Source organism: Delphinapterus leucas, chromosome 8 (assembly GCF_059928025.1).
Source record: "Delphinapterus leucas isolate spDelLeu-1000000601 "Yukka" chromosome 8, BTC_Dleu_Yukka2, whole genome shotgun sequence".
NCBI classification, from domain to species: Eukaryota; Metazoa; Chordata; class Mammalia; order Artiodactyla; family Monodontidae; genus Delphinapterus; species Delphinapterus leucas.
The window spans coordinates 19,209,454-19,235,072 of record NC_143136.1 but is presented as its reverse complement, the minus strand read 5'-3'; the positions used below and the strand labels follow the sequence as shown (position 1 = coordinate 19,235,072).

At 42.3% G+C, this 25,619-nt stretch overlaps 1 protein-coding gene across 2 annotated transcripts in view; it reads left to right on the top strand.

Moving 5' to 3' along the window:
- The first annotated feature begins 265 nt into the window (after positions 1–265).
- The window catches only part of CYP27A1 (cytochrome P450 family 27 subfamily A member 1), a 43,473-nt gene continuing 18,119 nt past the window's right edge, over positions 266–25,619 (top strand). Inside the window, exon 1 of one of the 2 annotated variants that reach the window (XM_022567709.2) lies at positions 266–734. In XM_022567709.2, the coding sequence (XP_022423417.1) occupies positions 363–734 (372 nt within the window). In that variant the 5' untranslated portion in view covers positions 266–362. Of the gene's footprint in view, positions 1,277–25,619 lie in introns of both variants that reach the window. The other variant, XM_022567710.2, reaches the window with a different exon arrangement.

The window sequence follows — 25,619 nt, the reverse complement described above, 5'->3', positions numbered from 1 at the left end:
AAGCTTTATCATTCTGCTGGTTCTACCTCTAATGGGTTGAATAAGCTTTGAGCTCGTGTATGAGTCATGTTTTTAACTTTTTGAAACTTGCACTTTGAATATACATATATGAAACAAAGAATTCATGAAATAATACTTTTCCTTCTTGCAATATTTTCTGTACTATTTTGTTCTTTTCCATCTTATTCAAAGATAATTTTGGTCACATTCACTAAATCTGGTCTCAACCTGCAGTTTGAGAAATCCTGCCTCAGCAGACCAGGGAGTATGTGGGTGGTGGGGAGGGAGAGGGGTAGAACTGCATTTTTTAAAAACCCTAATATTTAAATTTGTTTGTTTGGCTTCCTCCCTCCAGGAATCAGATGACCCTGGAGACAGGGTCGGGTTTTTTGCTCTTTGCTTTTCTGCACAGGGGGATTTTTTGCTCTTTCCTCGCTCAGCCCTCAGACTCCGGGATCAACACTGGAGGCTATCAGGAAAAGCCAGCGGCCGGTTTAATCTCAACAGCCGGTTCCTGGTCCCTCCGGGAAGTGAGGACAGCTGAGACGCTGGCGCTCTGGGATGGCGAACCGGCCTCCCCGTCTTGGAAGGCTCCCGGGCTGCCGAGAACTTTGCCGCACTCCCGCCGGGAATTGAGACCAAGCGAGCTTCAAGTTCTCCTCGAGAGTTCGCGGAAGTGCGAGGCGGGGGAGTCGCGGAAGAGGCGGCCATCGTCAGCGCTCTGTGGGTCTCCCGTAAGTCCTCCGTGCATATTCTGCTTTGGCGTTGTCCGGCCCCTCCCCGAGCCAGGAGGCTTACAGTTGGAAAGGGTGACTTCTGCGAGTCCCTTAGGTCCTATTTGGAGGGACTGAAGACCGCAAGGAAAAGTGAGCAGCAAGGGGCCTGGTCAACCTTCGTCCGGCCCGCCCTGCGCTACCGGTACCCTTGAACCCGCCCCTGCTGTTTTGTCTCTGGGCAAGTTCCAGGCGCTCTGCATTCGCGATCCAAAGGCGTGGCGGCGCGAGCCATGAATCGTATGGGTACGCTGGGCTGCGCCAGGCTGCGGTGGGCGCTGCTGGGGACGCGGGTGGCTCTCCCTGGCCTCGGCTCCCACGGGGCCAGAGCCAAGGCCGCGATCCCCAGCGCCCTCCCTGCGGCCCAGGCAGCCGGGGCTCCCGGAACCGGGCCTGGCGATCGGAGGCTGCGGAGCCTAGAGGAGCTTTCAGGGCCAGGGCGGCTGCGTCTCTTATTCCAGCTGTTGGTGCAAGGCTACGTTCTGCACTTGCACCAGCTCCAGGTAACCGAGCTGGGGGCCTCGCGACCAGGGGATGTGGTGCGCACCCGGACAGAGAAGTTGGGGATGGGGAGACGTTGGACAAAAAGTGAAGGACACGTTTAGCTCGGGACCGACTGGGGCTGTGGTCATACCTTGGGAATCTGTAGGGGCTATGAACTGAAATGAACAGGTCAAGGGGTGGTATGAAGCAGGAGGGCACTGGACTAGAGGTGATTTGGGAGGCTAGGTTTAAAGTGGACAGAGGTTGAGATTCAGTCTCATCTCCTTGACTCCTCTTTTCACACTGGGTACTCCACCCATTCTAGACTTCTTCCAATTCCTTAAGTCTAGAAAGTCCTTCCCCCACCTTAGGGTCTAGGAGGTTCCCTCTGCCTGAACTGTTGTCTTCACCCTTCTACTTAAACACTTGTTTTTGTCTCTGTGAGTTCCCTGGGCTGGGTTAGACACCTGTTAAAATGCTCCTGTAAAGCACCATCTTCTTTCTCTGTCACTTCCTCTGTGTTATATGTTTTTTAAAATTTATTAATTTTTAATTTATTTATTTTTGGCTGCTCTGGGTCTTCGTTGTTGTACGCAGGCTTTCTCTGGTTGCGGCGAGTGGGGGCTACTCTTCTTTGCAGTGCGCGGGCTTCTCATTGCGGTGGCTTCTCTTGTTGCGGAGCACGGGCTCTAGGCGCGCAGGCTTCAGTAGTTGTGGCTCGTGGGCTTTAGAGCGCAGGCTCAGCAGTTGTGACGCACGGGCTTAGTTGCTCCACGGCACGTGGGAATCTTCCCGAACCAGGGCTCGAACCCCTGTCCCCTGCATTGGCAGGCAGATTCTCAACCACTGCACCACCAGGGAAGCCCCTGTGTTATATGTTTATAAGTAATATAAACATTTCTTTAATATTGCCCTCTTGCAGGAATGTAAGCCCTGTGAGAGCAGGGGTCCTCCTGTTTGGCCTGTATCTCCAAGCCTGGCACTTGTAGATGCTCAAATATTTGTTGAATCAAAGAAAAGTCCATATATATATATATATATATATATATATATATATTTTTTTTTTTTTTTCGGTACGCGGGCCTCTCACTGTTGTGGCCTCTCCCGTTGCAGAGCACAGGTTCCAGACGCGCAGGCTCAGTGGCCATGGCTCACGGGCCCAGCCGCTCCGCGGCATGTGGGATCTTCCTGGACCGGGGCACGAACCCGTGTCCCCTGCATCGGCAGGTGGACTCTCAACCACTGCGCCACCAGGGAAACCCGAAAAGTCCATATTTTAATTGTATCCTCAGGCCACATCATTTAAAAATGAAGTGATTGATTATATGATCTAATACAACTATCAAATGCTTTCTTAATAAAATTAATATTTCAAACATTAAAAAAAATAAAGTGGACAGAGGTTGGGAGAGAAGGGAGCTGTCTTGGTAATAGAATAGCACATGCAAGTGTATAAGCTGCCAGATGTTATAGAACCGCTATTTATCTGTGGTGATATCTATGGTGATATCATCTACCACAGACTTCTTCCAGAGGAAATGGCTTCTGGAGGATTACAGAGGTTTGGCCATTTGCAGGGTAAATTTCCCCTTAATGGAGAAAAAGATGTCATTGCTCAGAGAGTGAAAGCAAAATCATAGATATTAAGGAAAAGGTACATTTTTGTTATTAAGAAATCAATGTCCAGTAAGAAGGTTTTATCCAGTGGAACACTGATATGAGGCAGGGATGGATGGATCGCCCACTGTCAATGGACAGAGACTGGAAAATCCAATGTTGGTTAAGTTGGAGAGGTTTTAGGAAGTGAACCAAAGAGATTCACGTGGAATTTGTCTTTCTGATGACTATTAACAAATATTAATGCACCCACTCTGCCCTAGGCATTTTTCCAAGAGCTGAGCTTCAGTGAGATGTGGCCAATACCCACATGGGGCTTAAATGCTTCTTTGGGGAAGAGGGGTAACAAGGGAGTAAACAAATCAGCGAACAGCTAATTTCAGAAAGAAAGCTGAGTGCCCTGGGAGGAGAAGCCAGTCCAGGGCTGGGGAAGGAGTGGGACCTTTGATTTGAGCGTGCCATCCAGGCACATGTGTGGTTGTCAGTGATTGACAGGAGTAGACAGGCCTTGGGCTGGGCTGATGAACAGACTGGTCACCAGGTGGCTGTGCTGGGCAGGAGCTGTGGGGACTTGGGATACAACAGGCCTTTGAGGAGGATACTGAAGGCCAGACTAAGGGCCCTGGTTCTTCTGAGGAGCCATGGTGAGCTATTGAGCAGGCATGGGGTGAAGATGGCCTCCAAGGGACTCTGTCCAGGTTATGGTGTGTACAGTAGGATGGATTGGACAGGAGAGGCAGAGAGGGCCTCGGGTGACAAAGGGTATGGCATTATCTGAGCCACCCCCCAGGGAAAGTTGGACTGGGAGTTAATGATGAGGGAGAAAATGACTGTGAGGGTTTGAAGGTCCAGACTGAACACAGTTTCTCTGCACCTGCCTGGGCTGCTGCCATCTCCCCTAGGGTCTTCTCTGTTGGGTTCATGTTTCTGAGGCATGGTGGGCAGGTCACTAGGCACTCGGAGATGGTTAAAAAAAAATTATTCCCTGTGTGCTCAGCTCCAAGAAGCCAAGTAAGCCAAGAAACCAGAGTCCTGAAAGCTTCCCCTTCTTGATTTAACCTCTAGAAATGTGAGCAGCCCAGTGCCCCAAGGGTGGGGACTAAGGATTTCTCACCATTTTTCAGGGAAAGTTTATTGGGAAGTTTTGCCCAGGACTGTCTCTGCAGTGGTAACTACCAAGAAATTCTCGACTGCCCTAGGAAGTGGAGGAGGAAGCAGGAGAAAGCCAGGAGTGTGTGTCCATTTATTTATTTTTCATTTTTAAAAAATATTTATTTATTTATTTGGCTGTGCTGGGTCTTAGCTGCAGCACACGGGATCATGGGATCTTCGTGGGGATCTTCATTGCGGCGTACAGGATCTTTTTAGTTGCGGCATGTGGGCTCTTTTAGTTGTGGCATGTGAGATCTAGTTCCCTGACTAGGGATGGAACCCAGGCCCCCTGCATTGGGAGCACGGAGTCCTAACCATTGGACCACCAGGGAAGTCCCTGTTTGGCCTTTTATTTTATTTTTTTTAATTAATTTATTTTTGGCTGCATTGGGTCTTCGTTGCTGCGCTCTGGCTTTCTCTAGTTGTGGCGAACGGGGGCTACTCTTCGTTGCGGTGTGCGGGCTTCTCATTGTGGTGTCTTCTCTTGTTGTGGAGCACGGGCTCTAGGCCTGTGGGCTTCAGTAGTTGTAGCATGTGGGCTCAGTAGTCGTGGCACATGGGCTTAGTTGCTCTGCGGCACGTGGGATCTTCCCGAACCAGGGCTCGAACCCGTGTCTCCTGCACTGGCAGGAGGATTTTTAACCACTTCGCCTCCAGGGAAGTCCCCCTGTGTGGACTTTTAAAGGAGAGGCCAGACTAGAATTTTGCAGAGCCTCCTGGCTCCAGCCTTTGTATCCCAGAGATCTGGAATCACATGAACCTGGGCTGCTCCATGGGAAATATATTAGCCCTTCCGACTACATGTGGCTGGTGTGAGTTAGTAAACAGCAGAGTGCTGCACATCTATAAAAGCCAGTTAATACCCCTATTGAGAAAGAGGATGCTTCCAGTGACCCACTTTGTATCAGTTCAAATCCATTTGGTTGCCACTCTCACCAGCTTAAACTATAAAGCAGCTTTATTGGTTCCTATAATGGAAAAGTCTAATAGTTGTGTGCCCTTCAGGTATAGTTTGCTCTAGTGATTCACGAGACCATCAAAGCCACAGTTCTGTTCTGCAGTTCTCTTGGCTCTGCTGTCTCACAGAACTTAGTTAACTGGCTTGGATTAATTGCCCATTCCTGAATCCATCATAGTGGCCATAGGTGTACTCTAGCTTAGACTCATGCAGGCTTACTCCTAAAGCTGGGGTTGGGGGCCCTGCCACCTAAACAGGCGCCTGCTGCACAAGGAAGAGGACAGGAAATGATATAAGGGCAGCTGACCATAATGTCTCCTGCACCCTCAGTTGTCCAAAATGGCGTATCACACATAAAATTAATAAAATCAGCTTAGGGAAGCATTGTAGGACTTCAAGGGGTTGGAGTGGGAATTGGGACATGTGAAAGCCTTGCTAGTCCATAAATGCCAGTTCCTTTCTCTTTTCTAACTAAAATAATGACAAGAGTGCTGAGAAAGTAAAATGTGAACATATGTTAAATTTATATGTAAATTTATGTAACAAACTGATATCTTTCAAAGATGTTGACCCTGAGAATGATGAGATCAGCTGTCTATTCTGTAGCTCTCATTGTGGACTACCTGGGTTGGTGACCCCTCCTGTGTCTCCCTAATGCTTCCTGTACATATTTGTCATTTCATGTTTCTTTTTTTTATATATAGTTGCAAAATTTTTTTTCTTGTGAAGAGAATTTTTAAGATTTACTCTTTTAGTAACTTCCAAATATACAATACAGTGTTGTTATAGTCACCATGCTGTGCATCACATCCCAGGATGTAATCTTGTAACGCCCACTTATTTATTTTATAACTGGAAGTTTGTACTTTTTGACCACCTTCATGCATTTTGCCCTCCTTCCATGCCCACCTCTGGCAACCACCAATCAGTTCATATGTATGAGTTTTGTTTTGGTTTGTTTAATTTTTAGATTCCACATACACATGAGATCATTCAGTATTTGTTTTTCTCTGTCTGACTTATTTCACTTAGCATAATTCCCTCAGGGTCCATCCATGTTGTTGTAAATGGCAGGATTTCCTTCCTTTTTGTAGCTGAATAATATTTCTGGGTGTGTGCGTGCGCGCGTTGCATTTTCTTTATACATTCATCCATTGATGGACGCTTAGGTTGCTTCCATGCTTCCATGTCTTGGCTATTGTAAATTCTGCTGCAGTGAGCATGGGGGTCCATTTATCTTTTTGAGTTTAGTGTTTTCATTTTCTTTGGATAAATACTCAGAAGTGGGACTGTGGGATCATATGGTAGTGCTATTTTTAATTGTTTAAGAAACCGCCATACTGTTTTCCATAGTAGCTGCACCAATTTACACTCCCACCAACAGTGCACGAGGGTTCCCTTTTCTCTACATCCTTGCCAACTCTTATTTGTCTTTTAGCCATTCTAACGGTGCAAGGTGATATCTCATTGCAGTTTTGATTTGCATTTCCCTGGTGACTAGTGATGTTGAGTACCTTTTCATTTACCTGTTGGCCACCTGTATGTTGTCTCTGGAAAAATGTCACATCAGATCCTCTGCCTGTATTTTAATTGGATTTCGTTTGTTTTGCTATTGAGTTATATGAGTTCTTCATATATTTTGGATATTAACCCTTATCAGATATATGACTTACAAATATTTACTCCCATTTGGTAGGTTATCTTTTCATTTTGTTGATGGCCTCCTTTGCTGTGCAGAAGCTATTTAGTTTAATGTAGTCCTGCTTGTTTATTTTTGCTTTTGTTACCTTTGCTTTTGGTGTCAAATTCAAAAAATCATCATCAAGACTGCTGTCAAGGAGCTTACCACCTATGTTTTCTTCTGGGGTTTTTATGGTTTCAGGTCTTAAGTTCAAGTCTAATCCATTTTGAGTTAATTTTTGTGTATGTTGTAAGATAGTAATCCAATTTCATTCTTTTGCATGTGGCTATTCAGTTTTCCCAACACCATTTATTGAAGAGGCTGTCCTTTCTCCATTATATATTCTTTGCTCCCTTGTCATAAATTAATTTACCATGTATGTGTGGGTTTATTTCTGAGCTTTCTATTCTGTTCCACTGATCTATATGTGTGTGTTTATGCCAATAACATACTGTTTAGATTACTATAACTTTGTAATATAGATTGAAATCAGGAAACATGATGCCTCCAGCTTTGTTCTCCTTCCTCAAGATTGCTTTGGCTATTCAGAGTCATTTGCAGTTCCATACAAATTTTAGGATTGTTTATTTATTTCTGTGAAAAATGCCATTGGAATTTTAGTAGGAATTGCATTGAATCTGTAGATTGCTTTGGGTAGTATGGACTTTTTAACAATAGTAATTCTTCCCATCCATGAGCATGGAGTATCTTCCCATTTATTTGTGTCTTTAATTTCTTTCCTCAATGTCATGGTTTTCAGTGTACAGGTCTTTTACCTCTTTGGTTAAATTTATTCCTGGGCATTTTATTCTTTTTGATACAGTCATAAATGGGAGTGTTTTCTTAATTTCTCTTTCTGATAGTTTGTTATTAGTGAATAGAAATAAACTGATTTTTTGATTTTGTATCCTGCAAGTTTACTGAATTCATTTATTAGTTCTAACAGTTGTTTTGGTGGAGTCTTTAGGGTTTTTGATATAAAGTATCATGTCATCTGCAGGTAGTGATAGTTTTACCTCTTCTTTTCTGATTTGGATGCTTTTTTTTTTTTCCTGGCCTAATTGCTCTGTCTAGGACTTCCGATACTATGTTGAATAAAAGTGGCAAGTGTGGCCATCCTTGTCTTTTTCCTGATCTTACAGGAAAAGCCTTCAGCTTTTCAGCATTGACTATGATGTTAGCTATGGGCTTGTCATATATGACCTTTATTATGTTAAGGTTCATTCTCTCTATAACCAGTTTTTTTTTAATTAATTAATTAATTTATGGCTGCATTGGGTCTTTGTTGCTGCACACAGGCTTTCTCTAGTTGCAGTGAGCAGGGGCTACTCTTTGTTGCAGTGTGCAGGCTTCTCATTGTGGTGGCTTCTCTTGTTGCGGAGCATGGGCTCTAGGTTCGTGGGCTTCAGTAGTTGTGGCTTGTGGGCTCTAGAGCGCAGGCTCAGTAGTTGTGGCACATGGGCTTAGTTGCTCCACGGCATGTGGGACCTTCCTGGACCAGGGCTCGAACCCATGACCCTTGCATTAGCAGGTGGATTCTTAACCACTGCACCACCAGGGAAGCCCCTATACCCAGTTTTATGAGAGTTTTTATCATAAATCGATGTGGAATTTTGTCAAATGCTTCTTCTGCATCTATTGAGATGATCTTATGATTTTTATCCTTCATTTTGTTATATGTTGTATTACATTGATTGATTTGCGGTTGTTGAACCATCCTTTCATCCCTGGAATGAATCCCTCTTGATCATGATGAATGTTGTTTTGTTTGTTTGTTGTTTTTTATGTATTGTTGAATTTGGTTTGCTAATATTTTATTGAAGAGTTTTTTCATTTATGTTCATCAGGGATATTGGCCTGTATTTTCTTTTCTTGTACTTGTCCTTGTCTGGTTTTAGTATTAGGGAAATTCCAGCCTCATAAAATGGGTTTGGAATTGTCCCCTCCCCTTCTTTTTTTTTTTTTTTGGAAGAGTTTGAGAAAGTTTAGTATTAATTCTTCTTTAAAATATTTGGTAGAATTCACCAGTGAAGCCGTCTGGTCTTTGACTTTTGTTTGTTAGGAGGTTTTGGTGACTGATTCAGTCTTTATACTAATAATTGATCTGCTCAGATTTTCTGTTTCTTCATGCTTCAGTCTTGGTACAATGTATGTTTCTAGGAATTTATCCATTTCTTCTAGGTTGTTCAATTTGTTGGCATATAATTGTTCACAATAGTCTCTTGTGATCCTTTGTGTTTCTGTGGTATCAGTTGTAATGTCTCTTCTTTCATTTCCGATTTTATTTACCTGAGTCCTCTTTTTTTCCTGGTGAGTCTAGCTAAAGGTTTGTTTATTTTGTTTAGCTTTTTAAAAAGCCATCTCTTAGTTTCAGTGATCTTTTCTATTGTCTTTTTAGTCTCTGATTTATTTCTGCTCAGATCTTTGTTATTTCCTTCCTTCTACTAACTTTTTTAAATTAATTTTTATTGGAGTATAGTTGATTTACAATGCTGTGTTAGTTTCTGCTGTACAGCAAAGTGAATCAGCTATACATATACATATATTGCCTCTTTTTTGGATTTCCTTCCCATTTAGGTCACCACAGAGCATTGAGTAGAGTTCCCTGTGCTAAACAGTATGTTCTCACTAGTTATCTATTTTATACATATTATCAATAGTGTATATTTGTCAATCCCAATCTCCTAATTCATCCCCCAGCCCTTTCCCCCTTGGTATCCATACTTTTGTTCTCTACCTCTGTGTCCGTCTTTCTGCTTTGCAAATAAAATTATCTATACTATTTTTCTAGAGTCCACATATATGCATTAATATACGATATATGTTTTTCTCTTTCTGACTTACTCCACTCTGTATGACAGACTCTAGGTCCATCCACGTCTCTGCAAATGACCCAATTTCATTCCTTTTTGTGGCTGAGTAATATTCCATTGTATATATGTACCATATCTTCTTTATCCATTCCTCTGTTGATGGGCATTTAGGTTGCTTCCATGTCCTGGCTATTGTAAATAGTGCTGCAATGAACATTGGGGTGCATTTGTCAATTTGAATTATGGTTTTCTCTGGATATATGCCCAGTAGTAGGATTGCTGGGTCATATGGTAGTTCTATTTTTAGTTTTTTAAGGAAGCTCCATACTGTTCTCCATAGTGGCTGTATGAATTTACATTCCCACCAACAGTGTAAGAGGGTTCCCTTTTCTCCATACCCTCTCCAGCATTTGTTGTTTGTAGATTTTTTGATGATGGCCATTCTGACCAGTGTGAGGCGATACCTCATTGTAGTTTTGATTTGCATTTCTCTAATAAATAGTGATGTTGAGCATCTTTTCATGCTTTTGTTGCCCACCTGTATGTCTTTGGAGAAATGTCTGTTTAGGTCTTCCAGCCATTTTTTTTTTTTTTTTTTGCGGTACGCGGGCCTCTCACTGTTGTGGCCTCTCCCGTTGCAGAGCACAGGCTCCGGACGCGCAGGCTCAGCAGCCATGGCTCACGGGCCCAGCCGCTCCGCGGCATGTGGGATCTTCCCGGACTGGGGCACGAACCCGCGTCCCCTGCAACGGCAGGCGGACTCTCAACCACTGCGCCACCAGGGAAGCCCCCAGCCATTTTTTGATTGGGGTGTTTGTTTTTTGGATATTGAGCTGCATGACCTGCTTGTTTATTTTGGAGATTAATCCTTTGTCAGTTGCTTCATTTGCAAATATTTTCTCCCATTCTGAGGGTTCTCTTTTTGTCTTGTTTATGGTTCCTTCTACTAACTTTGAGGTTAACTTGTCCTCCTTTTTCTAGTTCCTTGAGGTGTAAAGTTAGGTTATTTGAGATCTTTCTCTCTCTCTCTTTCTTTCTTATTTTTTTTAATCTTTCTTATTTCTTAATGTAGGCATTTATTGCTGTGAACTTCCTTCTTGGAACTACTTTTGCTGCTTCCCATAAGTTTTGGCTTTTGCCATTCTTTGCATCCTTTCCCTGAAGCCTCCATTCCCACCCTCCACTGGACATCAGCATCAAAGGCCAGATGATCCGTGACCTTCTGAACCTGGCGGGCTTTGTTCTGCCCAGCACAGAGGATATCGCTTCCAGCTCTAGCAGCTCCAGCAGCTCCACCACCAGGTCAGCCTCCTTGCTTGTCTGCAGCTCGGCTGGCAGCATGAGCAGCCCCATAGGGACTCTGGGAAGGGGTGGTGTCTGGGTGTTCCCTCCTGCTTGGTCTCCCTTACTGCTTGATCTGCCCTGACAATCTATCCATGCACTCTGCCATGTCAGTGCCCCTAAAAGTATGTTTGGTTAATTGCTCCCCTGCTCAGGAATCCCTACAGGTCCTGGGGAATCAGCTTTAAATTCCTCAAGCAGATGTTCGAGGCCCCAGCCTCCTTTCCCAGGCACCCCTCACTTTAAGTTTTGCTATGTTGTGTTTTCCATTTTCATTCATCTTTAGTATTTTTTTAAATTTCTCTTTTGACCTAGTGTTTGTTCATTTCCAAGATGGCTTCTTCAATTGCATGTTGGATGCCTGGGCTGGTTTGGCCAGAATGGCTATTTCTTTCACCACATGGCTAACCTGGGCTTCCTCACAGCATGGGGGAATCTTATACCCCATCACATGTTGTTTAATCTCCACATATCTGTGAATTTTCCAGATTTCTTCTTGCAGTTTATTTCTCTTTTTTAAAATTAATTAATTAATTAATTAAATTATTTCTGGCTGCATTGGATCTCTGTTGCTGCGCACGGGCTTTCTCTGGTTGCAGCAAGCAGGGGCTACTCTTCATTGCAGTGCACGGGCTTCTCATTACGGTGGCTTCTCTTGTTGCAGAGCACGGGCTCTAGGTGCACGGGCTTCAGTAGTTGTGGCACGCGGGCTCAGTAGTTGTGGCTCGTGGGCTCTAGAGCGCAGGCTCAGTAGTTGTGGTGCATGGGCTTAGTTGCTTCATGGCATGTGGGATCTTCCCAGACCAGGGCTCAAACCTGTGTCCCCTGCATTGGCGGGTGGATTCTTAACCACTGCGCCACCAGGGAAGTCCTTGCAGTTGATTTGTAGTTTCCTACAATTGTGTGGGAAAAGATGCCTGATTGGATTTCAGTCTTCTTAAATTTATTAAGTTTTGTTTTGTGGCCTAACATTTGATGTATCCTGGAGAATGTTCCATGTGTGCTTGAAAAGAATGTATTCTGTTGCTTTTGGGTACAATATTCTGTATATGTCTGTTAGGTTCATCTGGTTTAATGTGTCGTTTAAGGCCAATGTTTCTGTATTGATTTTCTGTGTGGATGATGAAGTGGGGTATTAAAGTCTCCTACTATTATTATATTGTTATCTATTTCTACCTTTAAGTCTGTCACATATTTAAGGGCACATGTTTCTTACCATTACCTGTTAATATAACTTAGAGATTGGGCTGTGAACCTCTGAGGGCCTATGCTTTTTCCAGCTCTATGTCCCCCAGCACCAGGCACAGTTCTGGGTACAGGGGAGGTTCTTGATAATGTTTGATGAATGAATACATTTCATGTACCAGTCAAAGGGCTATGAGTGGTACTGAGCAGTAGCTACATCTAGTGGTAAACTTCTTTGTGAGATTCTTCTCAGCTCCCTGATCTGAGTTGTTTGACATAAGATAGAGTGAAAAAGAGACAGTGAGGGAGGTGGGCAGATTGATCAAGCTGGCCCATCAGGTCTTAGCTTTCTAGGTTCAGAAACTAAATTCTGTCAGTTCATTCAGCATGGGTAGACTATTGGGGACTGACCCATATTGGCCAAACACACAGAAACAAATTGTGGATTGGAGTATTTATTTACAAAAGTTAGCCCTCCCAGGGATCTTATACCCCATCACATAGAAGCCCCCTACTCTAGTTATTCCTACCTAACAGATTATCCCAAAACATAATGGCTTAAAACAACATTTTGTTATACTCATGATTTTGTGAGTCAGGAATTTGTGCGGTGCACATCAAAAATGGCTTATCTCTGCTTCACAGTGGAGTGGGGCTTTAGTTTGAGTGGCTGAAGATGGCTGGGATGGCTCAAGTGGGGCCATATGTTTAGGCCTCAGGTCTGGTTTTTGGCTGGCTTCCTTAGCTTTTCTCCATGTCACATCTGCTGGGGCTGGAATTTCCAAGATGGCTTCTTCAATTTCATGTTGGATGCCTGGGCTGGTTTGGCCAGAATGGCTATTTCTTTCACCACATGGCTAACCTGGGCTTCCTCACAGCATGGGGGAATCTTATACCCCATCACATGTTGTTTAATCTCCACATATCTGTGAATTTTCCAGATTTCTTCTTGCAGTTTATTTCTCTTTTTTAAAATTAATTAATTAATTAATTACATTATTCACAGCATGGGAGTCTCTGCATAGTCAGACTTCTTACAGGGTCCTGGTTTCCCCCAGAGTGAATATTCCAAGAGACAGAAAGTGGAAGTTGCCAGTTTCTTAAAGCCTGGTTCTGGAAACTGGCATAGCATCATTCCTGCTGTATTCTACACATCAAAACAGTTACAGAGCCCACGCAGATTCTAGAGAAGGAGATGTAGACCTGACCTATTAATGGGAGAGATGTCAAAAAATATGTGGCCTTCTTTAATACACCTAACTTCTTCCTAGAATCCACATACCTAGGGAGAGAAATTAGTAACTACATTAGTGGACCGCTTGGTGTGCAGGGACCCCAGAACTAAAGCAGTAGAATTGTATGGAAAAAAATTTCATCTAGGCCTTGGAGAAAGAAACCTGGTTGAATGTGCTTCTCTGGTGCCTGTCCATTAGATTAAGTATCTCTCTCTCTTCAGAGATAAATGCTGCCTATTTTTGCTCTTTGGCTCCTTCTTCTGGGTTTTGTAATGGCCACTCCCATCCTGTTAACACATTCTTTCTTCAGTTTGGCTAATACCATTGATCAGATGGATTTTCTTTCCCAGTACTCATGTTACCATCAAGCCTTCCAGAGATTATCCTCCAGTTACCTTGACTTGCTTGAGTGTTTTTCAGTCTCATCTGGTAGATGTTTACAGACTGTCCTTGAGACGCTGGTGGAATCTAATGTAGCGCTTTAAAGCCTCAGGGGTGGGAAATTTGAAACTAGGTATTAAGGTATAAAGTGTGAGTCATACCAACTTAGCAAATGCACTGCCAGAATTTTTATCTTACAGATAAAATTTGTGGTCCAAGAAATATTACACACTTTTCAAGATAGCAATATTTCTGATTGGGAAACGTTAGAATGACTTATTTTCAAGATAGCAATATTTCTGACTGGGAAACGTCAGAATGACTTACATATCCCAGTAGGGAACTAATTAAATAAATTACAGTACATTCATACAGTGGAATTTTACACAACCATTAAAAATAAAAGGGGCAGGGCTTCCCTGGTGGTACAGTGGTTGGGAGTCCGCCTGCCGATGCAGGGGACACAGGTTCGTGCCCCGGTCCGGGAGGATCCCACATGCCGCGGAGCGGCAGGGCCCGTGGGCCATGGCTGCTGAGCCTGTGCTTCCGGAGCCTGTGCTCCACAGCGGGAGAGGCCACAGCAGTGAGAGGCCTGCATACCACAAAAAAAAAAAAAAATAATGATAAATAAATAAATAAATAAAAGGGGCAGATCTATGTGTATTAATATGAATTGCTTGGTAAGAGATGGGAGGAAAGTAAGGTGCAAAACTATATAATATGCCATCATTTGTGGATAAAAAGTATGAGGGGTATATTCGTATATATATATATATATATATATATATATATATATATATATATATTTGTATGTGCATAAAATATCCCTGGGAGGACACACAAGAAATTGGTAATGATGATTGCCTCTCTGTAGGGATCTAGGAGTCTGGAGATGAGAGTTAGGAGGAAGACTTACTTTTTTTTTTTAATACATTTATTTATTTATGGCTGCTTTGGGTCTTCATTGCAGCATGCAGGCTTTCTCTAGTTGTGGTGAGCGGGGTCTACTCTTCGTTGCGGTGCACAGGCTTCTCATTGCAGTGGCTTCTCTTGTTGCAGAGCACGGGCTCTAGCCACGTGGGCTTCAGCAGTTGTGGCTCGCAGGCTCTAGAGCGCAGGCTCAGTAGTTGTGGCACATGGGCTTAGTTGCTCTGCGGCATGTGGGATCTTCCTGGACCAGAGCTCAAACCCCTTCATTGGCAGGTGTCCCCTTCATTGGCAGGTGGATTCTTAACCACTGCGCCACCAGGGATGTCCCAAGACTTACTTTATATTGAAAGACTGCTATGGACCTCCACCAGAGTTTCCTCTGGCTTCATCCTGCCCAGGCATAGTTCACCATCTTTTGGGTCTTTTTGTATCCTTTGCATTTTAAGAGTGTACATATATATTGCATTTTACAATTTTAAAAACAACAACAAAAGAATGGAGAGCAAGAGATAAAGCATGGCTGACCTAGTGCTTCCTGGTCCAGCATAATATTTTGAGATCTGATGGCCTTTCCTCTTATACCCCTGTTTGGCTCTGGGTCCTTACTTTTGATGTCCACTTCTGCATCTGCATCCTCTTTTTAGCTCTGCGCCCATTGCTGGTCATCTCCTCCTTGTTCTTGAATACTCTCATTGTTCCAGTCCAGACCATCCCAGCTTGCAGGCAAAGGTGCACAGCTTACTGAGGTTTGCCTCTGGGTGTGTGAGGGGTGCAGGTTGGGGGTGCCGCTTCTGTTTTCCTAACAGCCTCTCTGAGGGCGTCCCAGGCAAGGCCTTTTCTTGGATTACCCTTAGATCTGCCTCTACCCTCAGCCCATTGTTTCTCTCTGGTACAAAATCAGAGGAAAATTCCTACTGTCCACCTATCTGGTACATATCTTTGTAACTTTATGACAGTGCTTCTGTCTTGCATAAAAGCAGACATTTTTATAAATGTTGAAGTAATGGCTGCACACATGCACAAAACAATTTTTTTGCAGCTTTGTTTGTAAAACCAAAAATTCAGAAACATGTTAAATGCCCATCAGCAGGATAAATAGATTGTGACATATTCATACAATGGAACACTATGCAGTAGTCATAATGAACGCACAAACTTTTTATATCTCAGTATAGAACTTGGCGGGGGGGGATAAATTAGAAGTTTGGGATTAACAGATATACACTACTATATATAAAATGGGTAAACAGCAAGGACCTACTGTGTAGCACAGGGAACTATATTCAGTATCTTGTGATAACCTATATGAGAAAAGAATCTGAGTTATTATATATTACTGAATCACTTTGCTGTACACCAGAAACTAACAGAACAGTGTAAATCAACTATACTTCAATAAAAAAATTAGAACTCAGAACCAAAGTTGAGTATAGAATTATATGTACTGTAGAATACTATTTCCATAAATTAACAACCACATGAAAATAATATGGGCTATCATTGTGATGCAGTAAAATTATATAAATATTGACAGAAAGAGCACATTTCAAATTCAAGATAGTGGTTGCTCTGGGGAGGGAGGGCAAAGGGAAAGATAAGAAGAGGACTTTGAATCTGAAATGTTTTCTTTTCTTTCTTTTTTTTTTTTGTTGACGTATTTTTTTTTAACATCTTTATTGGAGTATAATTGATTTACAATGATGTATTAGTTTCTGCATTATAACAAAGTGAATCAGCTATACATATACATATATCCCCATATCCCCTCCCTCTTGCGTCTCCCTCCCACCCTCCTTATCCCACCCCTCTAGGTGGTCACAAAGCACTGAGCTGATCCCCCTGTGCTATGCGGCTGCTTCCCACTAGCTATCTATTTTATGAAATGTTTTCATTTTTTAAAAAGATTTGAAGCAAATATGACAAATATTAACAGTTCTTAATTCTGGAGGGAGGGTACATAAGTGTACACATTCTGGAGGGAGGGTACACATAAGTGTACATGAGTGTTTATAATGTTATTTTCTTTAATTATCCACATTAAAATCTTCATAATAAAAATACAAGTAATTCTGCTCATTATGAGTTCAAATGGTGCCTCTGGCTTGGTCTGATCTTAGAGAAAAGTATTCAAGACAAGGTTCAGAGCAAGCAGAACTTGGGAATGCTGTTAGTTATTTAGCACCCTCTGTCACTTGGAAATATGAATTCCACTTGTTGAGGGGGCTGGGGCTAAACTCCTCTTGACACTTGGACAGCACTGAGTCATGGCTGTGCCAGCTGGATTCCTCGTCACCTTTGACCCTGAATGATGTCTTCTTTCTGGCATTCGTCAGTGTAGGCAAAAGAGAGGCCTGGGCTTGAAGTTACATCTCTCCTTCTGTTTATCCACCTGATGGCTGCCAGCTTTTCGTGCCAGGTTTGTTGACACTGGCAAAACAGTACTTGGTATTTGTGGGTTCACTTTTGTCCTCAGGACTATTTACTTGCTGTTTTAGTGTTGTTTTTCTGTGCTGAGAGCCTTCTTAAGGAACCCACTATCAGTAAACCAAACAGCCCTCTAAGTAGGAGAATAAAACATCGCAATGCAGTATCAATTTTTTTGAGGGGAGATGTTAGATGATTATAATGTTTTTTTTTTCTTGTAACAACTTTATTGAGATATAATCACATGCCATACAACTCACCCATTGAACAATTAAGTGGCTTTTAGTATATTCACAGAGTTGTGCAACCATCACCACATCAATTTTAGAATATTTTAATCACCCCAGAAAGAAACCTCATACTCTTTGGCAGGAGCTCCCCGCTCCCCATTCCCTCATCAGTCCCTGGCAATCACTAATCTACTTTCTGTCTCTATGGATTTGCCTGTTATGGACATTTCATATAAATGGACTCATTCAATATGTAATCTATTGTGAAAGGCTTCTTTTATTAGCATGATGCTTTCAAGGTTCATCCATGTTGTACATATGTCAGTACTTTATTCCTTTTTAGTGGATGAATAATACTGCATCATAAGGATATACCCCACTTTGTTCATCCATCCCTCTGCCGATGATATTTGCATTGTTTCCACTTTTTGGCTCAGTGTTATATTTTGAGTTCTTAAGGTCCACACAACTGTCAAAGATAAGCACAGTTGGGCATTAAAGTGGTGAAAACAGATTCAGGAACTACTGACAGTAGGGGAAAGAGATTATTGCCTTTGCAATTTGTGCAGAGGTGACTGGTGTTTTAAAGGGAGAGTGAGGGAGTGGGGTGTGGGATGGCAGGGGCCTGAAAAGAGTCAGGGAAGTGAAAAATGACAAAAAGCAGGAATTGGGGTGGGGGTTGGTCCATGTGAAACTCATTTGGGTTTGCTAACTGGTGCTTATCTTATCGATAAGCACCCTTCCATGGAGACTGGGAGACAGGGGCTCTATCTTCAGACGATGGCTGGAACAAACAGGACATTCCTTGGCAGCCTTGAGTTTTCTCAAGTAGGCACTTTAAGGAGGGTTTCATCCTAGGGATGAAGGTCACTCTAGGGTTGTGACTTTGAGCTGTTAGAAACTATATTAGTGTGTTCAAGTCTTTAAAGGCCAATGTTGGTGCAACAAAAAGAATAAAATACCTAGGAATAAACCTACCTAAGGAGACAAAAGACCTGTATGCAGAAAACTATAAGACACTGATGAAAGAAATTAAAGATGATACAAACAGATGGAGAGATATACCATGTTCTTGGATTGGAAGAATCAACATTGTGAAAATGACTCTACTATCCAAAGCAATCTACAGATTCAATGCAATCCCTATCAAACTATCAATGGCATTTTTCACAGAACTAGAACAAAAAATCTCACAATTTGTATGGAAACACAAAAGACCCCAAATAGCCAAAGCAATCTTGAGAAGGAAAAACGGAGCTGGAGGAATCAGGCTCCTGGACTTCAGACTATACTACAAAGCTACAGTAATCAAGACACTATGGTACTGGCACAAAAACAGAAATACAGATCAATGGAACAAGATAGAAAGCCCAGAGATAAACCCATGCACATATGGTCACCTTATTTTTGATAAAGGAGGCAAGGATATACAATGGAGAAAAGACAGTCTCTTCAATAAGTGGTGCTGGGAAAACTGGACAGCTACATGTAAAAGAATGAAATTAGAACACTCCCTAACACCATACACAAAAATAAACTCAAAATGGATTAAAGACCTAAGTGTAAGGCCAGACACTATAAAACTCTTAGAGGAAAACGTAGGCAGAACACTCTATGACATAAATCACAGCAAGATCCTTTTTGACCCACCTTCTAGAGAAATGGAAATAAAAATAAACAAATGGGACCTAATGAAACTTAAAAGCTTTTGCACGGAAAAGGAAGCCATAAACAATACGAAAAGACAACCCTCAGAATGGGAGAAAATATTTGCAAATGAAGCAACTGACAAAGTATTAATCCCCCAAATTTACAAGCTCAATATCCAAACAACAAACAGCCCAATCCAAAAATGCGCAGAAAACCTAAATAGACATTTCTCCAAAGAAGATATACAGATTGCCAACAAATACATGAAAGGATGCTCAACATCACTAATCATTAGAGAAATGCAAATCAAAACTACAGTGAGGTATCACTTCGCACCAGTCAGAGTGACCATCATCAAAAAATCTACAAACCATAAATGCTGGAGAGGGTGTGGAGAAAAGGGAACCCTCTTGCACTGTTGGTGGGAATGTAAATTGATACAGCCACTATGGAGAACAGTATGGAGGTTCCTTAAAAAACTAAAAATAGAACTACCATATGACCCAGCAATCCCACTACTGGGCATATACCCTGAGAAAACCATAATTCAAAAAGAGTCATGTACCACAATGTTCATTGCAGCTCTATTTACAATAACCAGGACATGGAAGCAACCTAAGTGTCCATCGACAGATGAATGGATAAAGAAGATGTGGCACACATATACAATGGAATATTACTCAGCCATAAAAAGAAACAAAATTGAGTTATTTGTAGTGAGGTGGATGGGCCTAGAGTCTGTCATACAGAGTGAAGTAAGTCAGAAAGAGAAAAACAAATACCATATGCTAACACATATATATGGAATCTAAAAAAAAAAAACATGGTTCTGAAGAACCTCGAGGCAGGACAGGAATTAAAGACGCAGACGTAGAGAATGGACTTGAAGACACTGGGAGGGGGAAGGGTAAGCTGGGATGAAGTGAGAGAGTGGCAAGGACATATATACACTACCAAATGTAAAATAGATAGCTAGTGGGAAGCAGCCGCATAGCAAAGAGAGATCAGCTCGGTGCTTTGTGACCAACTAGAGGGATGGGATAGGGAGGGTGGGAGGGAGATGCAAGAGGGAGGAGATATGGGGATATATGTATATGTATAGCTGATTCACTTTGTTATAAAGCAGAAACTAACACACCATTGTAAAGCAATTATACTCCAATAAAGATGTTAAAAAAAATGTTCTGAAACTAAGTACAAACTATAAAAAAACAAACAACAACAAAAAAATGGCCAATGTTGGGGCTTTGTTGAGAAGAGTGCTGAGGAGCCTGACTAGAATTTGGTAAAGGAGAAAAATCTTTATCATAGCCTACAGCTGTGTTTCCTAAATTTGTTTAGGTCCCCCACCCTTTGAAAATCTGAAAGCTATGGCACTTCTCTGCAGCAGAAATTTGTGTATATGCACAGCATATTGTGTAGGATTTCAGCTCTCCATCCCCTCCACCCCCCAGCCTGTCTACACACCCAGGTTACCACCCCTTGCCCTGGAGGTGGATTAGTGTGTTCTAGGCACTATACCTAGAATTTGGGTAATGGTTGCCAGGAGCTGCTTTGTGTTATCTACCTTAACATATAGGCTAGCCACAGAGCACCTCTGGAATCAATTAGTAGTACAATTCCCTTGTTTAACTGATGAGAAGATGTCGAGCCCACACATACAAGACAAGGCAAGGCTAAGGCCTGACTGATTCAATCAGTAAAGCTATAACAGCCACTTCTAGATTTAGACATTTTATTGCTCACATAGTGAGGATGAGAGAGGCAAAGGCGCCAGCTCCCTGTGATGCTGTGCCACACCCTCGAAGGACAACCCCGAAACTCTTTCAATCAGTTGACTGTGCTGCGAGTTGCAGGGTACCCTGTTGCTGAGGAGACCCTTCTAGACTGTAGCTAAGGAGTTTTATATTCTGCAGCTCTTTTCTGTGTGGGCTTTCTGCCCACCCCTCTGCAAAACCCGGGCAGTGATAAGAAACTGTCTCCTGACAGCCTCCCAGATGAGCTAGGGAGGTGAGTGGGAGGTGGCCTCAGAGCAGCCCCTTCTAGGTTGCAGTGAGGAGGTTTTATATTCTGCAACTCTTTTATAAGGAGGGCGGACAGAACGGCCACATGGGTCAGAACCCAGAGGCGAGGGGAAACTGTCTCAGGACACAGGGACTTATGCCTATCAGGGGACATAGGAAACATAGGGAGGGAGGTAGCCCTGTGGCAGCTCTGTGTAGACCTCCATTCCTGTGCCGAGAGGATCGAAGGGCATTCAGCCCTGAAGACTCAGGGAAGGCTGGTGTGGACGAAAAATGTCTCCTGCCGTATCAGTTGACACAGGATGTTGTGGTCATCAAGCCATCGGCCAATGGGGCTGCCCCCAACGGCCCGCTGTGAGGGAATTCAGGATGGAAAAGAACAGGATACTGGCCCTAGATAGCTAAGGTGCATATCAGAGGAATTATTTCACTGAGCCCAGATTCTTGCATACATAGGAAAGCACTAAATTCATTAACTTGAGATGTCCGGTTCTCTTTAATAACAGTAAGCTTTTGATGTTCCGACTACCTGGTTTTTGTTGCAGACTGCTACGTATCCTGGCTCCTCCCTCACCTCTTTGGAGCTGTCCCTCAGAGGTAGCTGAGAGGCTGCCTCCTGGGCTTAAGTCCTCAGAAAGTTTGCCGAATAAAGCATAATTCTCAGCTTTTAGGTTGTGCATTTTTTTTCAGTTGATATTGGGTTCAAGCTTTTGTGTCTGTGGATACATGCAAGGTCGGGAGCATGCCACCACCCAGCTATTACCCAACAAAGTGACAGAGCCCGTTTTGCTGGGTCTGGAACTGGGACAAAATCTCCTGCCAGGCAGTCCCTGAGCTCTAAACTGAAACTGCCAGATGTGGATGACTGACTTGAGATAAAAACCCATGACAACGAGACAGGCACTTTTTTTCCTATAAAAATGACTCTTGTTCTAAAAAAAAAAAATCACATAAATACGAGTTGCGTGCTAATTATTTGTGATTACATAACACATTTAAGAGAACGTCATTTCAACCTAGTTGAAATAATTTGCAGAAGTAATACATGTTTACTGGAGAGAAATCAGAAAGACACAAAAAGAAGAAAATCCAAATCTTCCACAATCCCAACACTCTGTACATGTTACAGTGCCTCGCACACATAGCTGTTACTAAACATTTGTGAAATGAATACATAAATACACACATGCTCTTGGGGGTAAGTAAGCATTATCCCCGCTTGCTTGTCCTTGGTGAATAGGCTTCCATACTTCCCCCATGTGTCATCCACATATATATTTTTTAAATGAAAGCATATCATATACTCTCTTTTATAACCTGCCTTTTACTAAAAGATAAATATGAACATCTTTCTACATCAATAGTCACTTCATTAACAATTTTTAATGTCTGAATAGTGTTCCACTGTATGGCTACACTAGAATATACTGAAGCTTATTGTTATATATTCAGATTTTTGTATGTATAAAGATTTGATAAATACATCTATCACTAAATATCATGCGCATCCTGAATTAGTTCCCTAAAATAAATCTCTTAAAATGGAATTGTTGCGGTAAATGATTTCGCTCAGGCCTTTGATATGTATCGGCTGCCAAACTGTCCTCCAGAAAAGTTACAAGGGCAACAGTTTTGTGCAATGGAGGGCATTCCCATTTCTAAAAAAAGAGAGACTCTGCCAGTGTGTTCTTCCCAGAGCAAATGAACAAATGAGTAAACACCCCTTAAAGCTTGATCTCTAATCCTGGGTTAGGAGCTGGCAAGGCAAAGGAAAGGTTGGTCTGGTCCTCTTCTTGATCTACAAGAGAGGAAGCATGGAACCACAGAAGAACCAGCTCAGGGGAACCTCCCTCACTCCCTTTCTGTTCTCTCTTTTCTGAGGGGGCCCATCTTTTGTTCACAGCAGGCTTCTTGCTGAGGCTCTGGAGGCTTTAAATATCACAAACTTCTTCTAGGCCTTTTTTTAGGGGAAATTCACAAACTATAATACAATGAACCATTCAATTTAATTAATTTATTTATTTCGCAGCACCTTGTGGCATGCAGGATCTTAGTTCCCTGACCAGGGATCGAACCTGTGCCCCCTACAGTGGAAGCGTGGAGACCTAACCACTGGACCACCAGGGAATTCCCTCAGTGAAGCATTTTAAAGTGCACAATTCAGCAGCATTTAGTGTATTCTTAATGTTATAAAACTACTACTTCTCTCTAGTTTCAAAACTTTTTCATTACCCCAGAAAAACACCCTGTCATTAGTTACTCCTCATTCCCCTCTCCTGTCACTCCTTGGTAATCATTAATCTGCTTTCCATCTTTATGGATCTGCCTATTCAATATATCATATAAATGGAATCATACAATATATGACCTTTTGTGTCTGGCTTCTTTCACTTACTGTATGTTTTCAAGGCTCATCCAAGTTTTAGTGTGTATCACACTTTGCTCTTTTTATGGCTGAATACTATTCCATTGTATGCATATACCACAATTTGCTTATCCATTCATCAGTTGATGCCATTTGGGTTCTTTCCACCTTTTGACAACTGTGAGTAATGCTGCTCTAAACATTCCTGTACAAGTCTCCGTGTGGCATATGTTTTCATTTCTTTTGGGTATATACCTAGGAGTGGAATTGCTGGATCATATGGTAATTCTGTGTTTAACTTTTTGGGAACTTGACAGATGGTTTTCCACAGCAGCTGCAACATTTCTGCTTTCCCGTCAGCAATGCCCAAGGGTTTCAATTTCTTCACACAGGTTGTTTCTCGCCAACAAGTTGTTATTTTCAGTTTTTTGGATTTAAGTCATCCTAGTGGGTGTGAAATGCTATCTTATTGTACTTTTGATTTTCATTCCTTAGTGACCAATGATGTTGAGCATCTTTTCATGCCCATACTGGCTATTTATATATCTTCTTTGGAGAAATGTCAAATCATTTGATCATTTGAAAATTGGATTGTCTTCTTGTTGTTGAGTTTTTAAAGAGTTCTTTTTATACTCTGGATATTAAACCCTCATCAGATGTATGATTTGCTAATATTTTCTCTCATTGTGTAGATTGTCTATTCACATTCTTTTTATTTTAACATCTTTATTGGAGTATAATTGCTTTACAATGGTGTGTTAGTTTCTGCTTTATAACAAAGTGAATCAGTTATACATATACCTATATTCCCACATCTCTTCCCTCTTGCATCTCCCTCCCTCCCACCCTCCCTATCCCACCCCTCTAGGTGGTCACAAACCACCTAGCTGATCTCCCTGTGCTATGTGACTGCTTCCCACTAGCTATCTATTTTATGTTTGGTAGTGTATATATGTCCATGCCACTCTCTCACTTTGTCACAGCTTACCCTTCCCCCTCCCCATAACCTCAAGTCCATGCTCTAGTAGGTCTGTGTCTTTATTCCCGTCTTACCCCTAGGTACTTCATGACCTTTTTTTTTTTCTTAGATTCCTTATATATGTGTTAGCATATGGTATTTGTTTTTCTCTTTCTGACTTACTTCACTCTGTTTGACAGACTCTAGGTCCATCCACCTCACTACAAATAACTCAATTTTGTTTCTTTTTATGGCTGAGTAATATTCCATTGTGTATATGTACCACGTCTTCTTTATCCATTCATCTGTCGATGGACACTTAGGTTGCTTCCATGTCCTGGCTGTTGTAAATAGAGCTGCAATGAACATTGTGGTACATGACTCTTTTTGAGTTATGGTTTTCTCAGGGTATATGCCCAGTAGTGGGATTGCTGGGTCGTATGGTAGTTCTATTTGTAGTTTTTTGAGGAACCTCCATACTGTTCTCCATAGTGGCTGTATCAGTTTACATTCCCACCAACAGTGCAAGAGGGTTCCCTTTTCTCCACACCTTCTCCAGCATTTATTGTTTCTAGATTTTTTGATGATGGCCATTCTGACCTGTGTGAGATGATATCTCATTGTAGTTTTGATTTGCATTTCTCTAATGATTAATGATGTTGAGCATTCTTTCATGTGTTTGTTGGCAATCTGTATATCTTCTTTGGAGAAATGTCTATTTAGGTCTTTATTCACATTCTTGATAATGTCCTTTGATGTGCAAAAGTTTTAAATTTTTATGAAGTCCAATTTTTCTTTTATTGCTCACACATTACTGTTCAAATCTAAGAATCCCATTGCCAAATCCAAGGTCATGAAGATTTACCCCTATGTATATTTTTAAATTTTTTATTTTTTAAATAAATTTATGTATTTTATTTATTTATTTTTAGCTGCGTTGGGTCTTGGTTGCTGTGTGCAGGCTTTCTCTAGTTGCCGCGAGTGGGGGCTACTCTTTGTTGCGGTGCATGGGCTTCTCATTGCAGTGGCTTCTCTTGTTGCAGAGCACGGGCTCTAGGCACATGGGCTTCAGTAGTTGTGGTATGTGAGCTCAGTAGTTGTGGCTCGCAGGCTCTAGAGCACAGGCTCGGTAGTTGTAGCACACAGGCCTAGCCGCTCCGCGGCATGTGGGATCTTCCCGGACCGGGGCACGAACCCGTGTCCCCTGCATCGGCAGGCGGACTCTCAACCACTGCGCCACCAGGGAAGCCCAGTATTTTATTCTTTTGGATGCTATGTATTAGTCTACTCTGGCTGCCATAACAAAATGCCATAAACTGGGTGTCTTAAACAGTAAAAATTTACTTTCTTGCGGTCCTGGAGGCTGGAAGTTCAAGATAAGGGTGTCAGCATGGTTGGTTTCTGGTGAGAGCCCTTTTG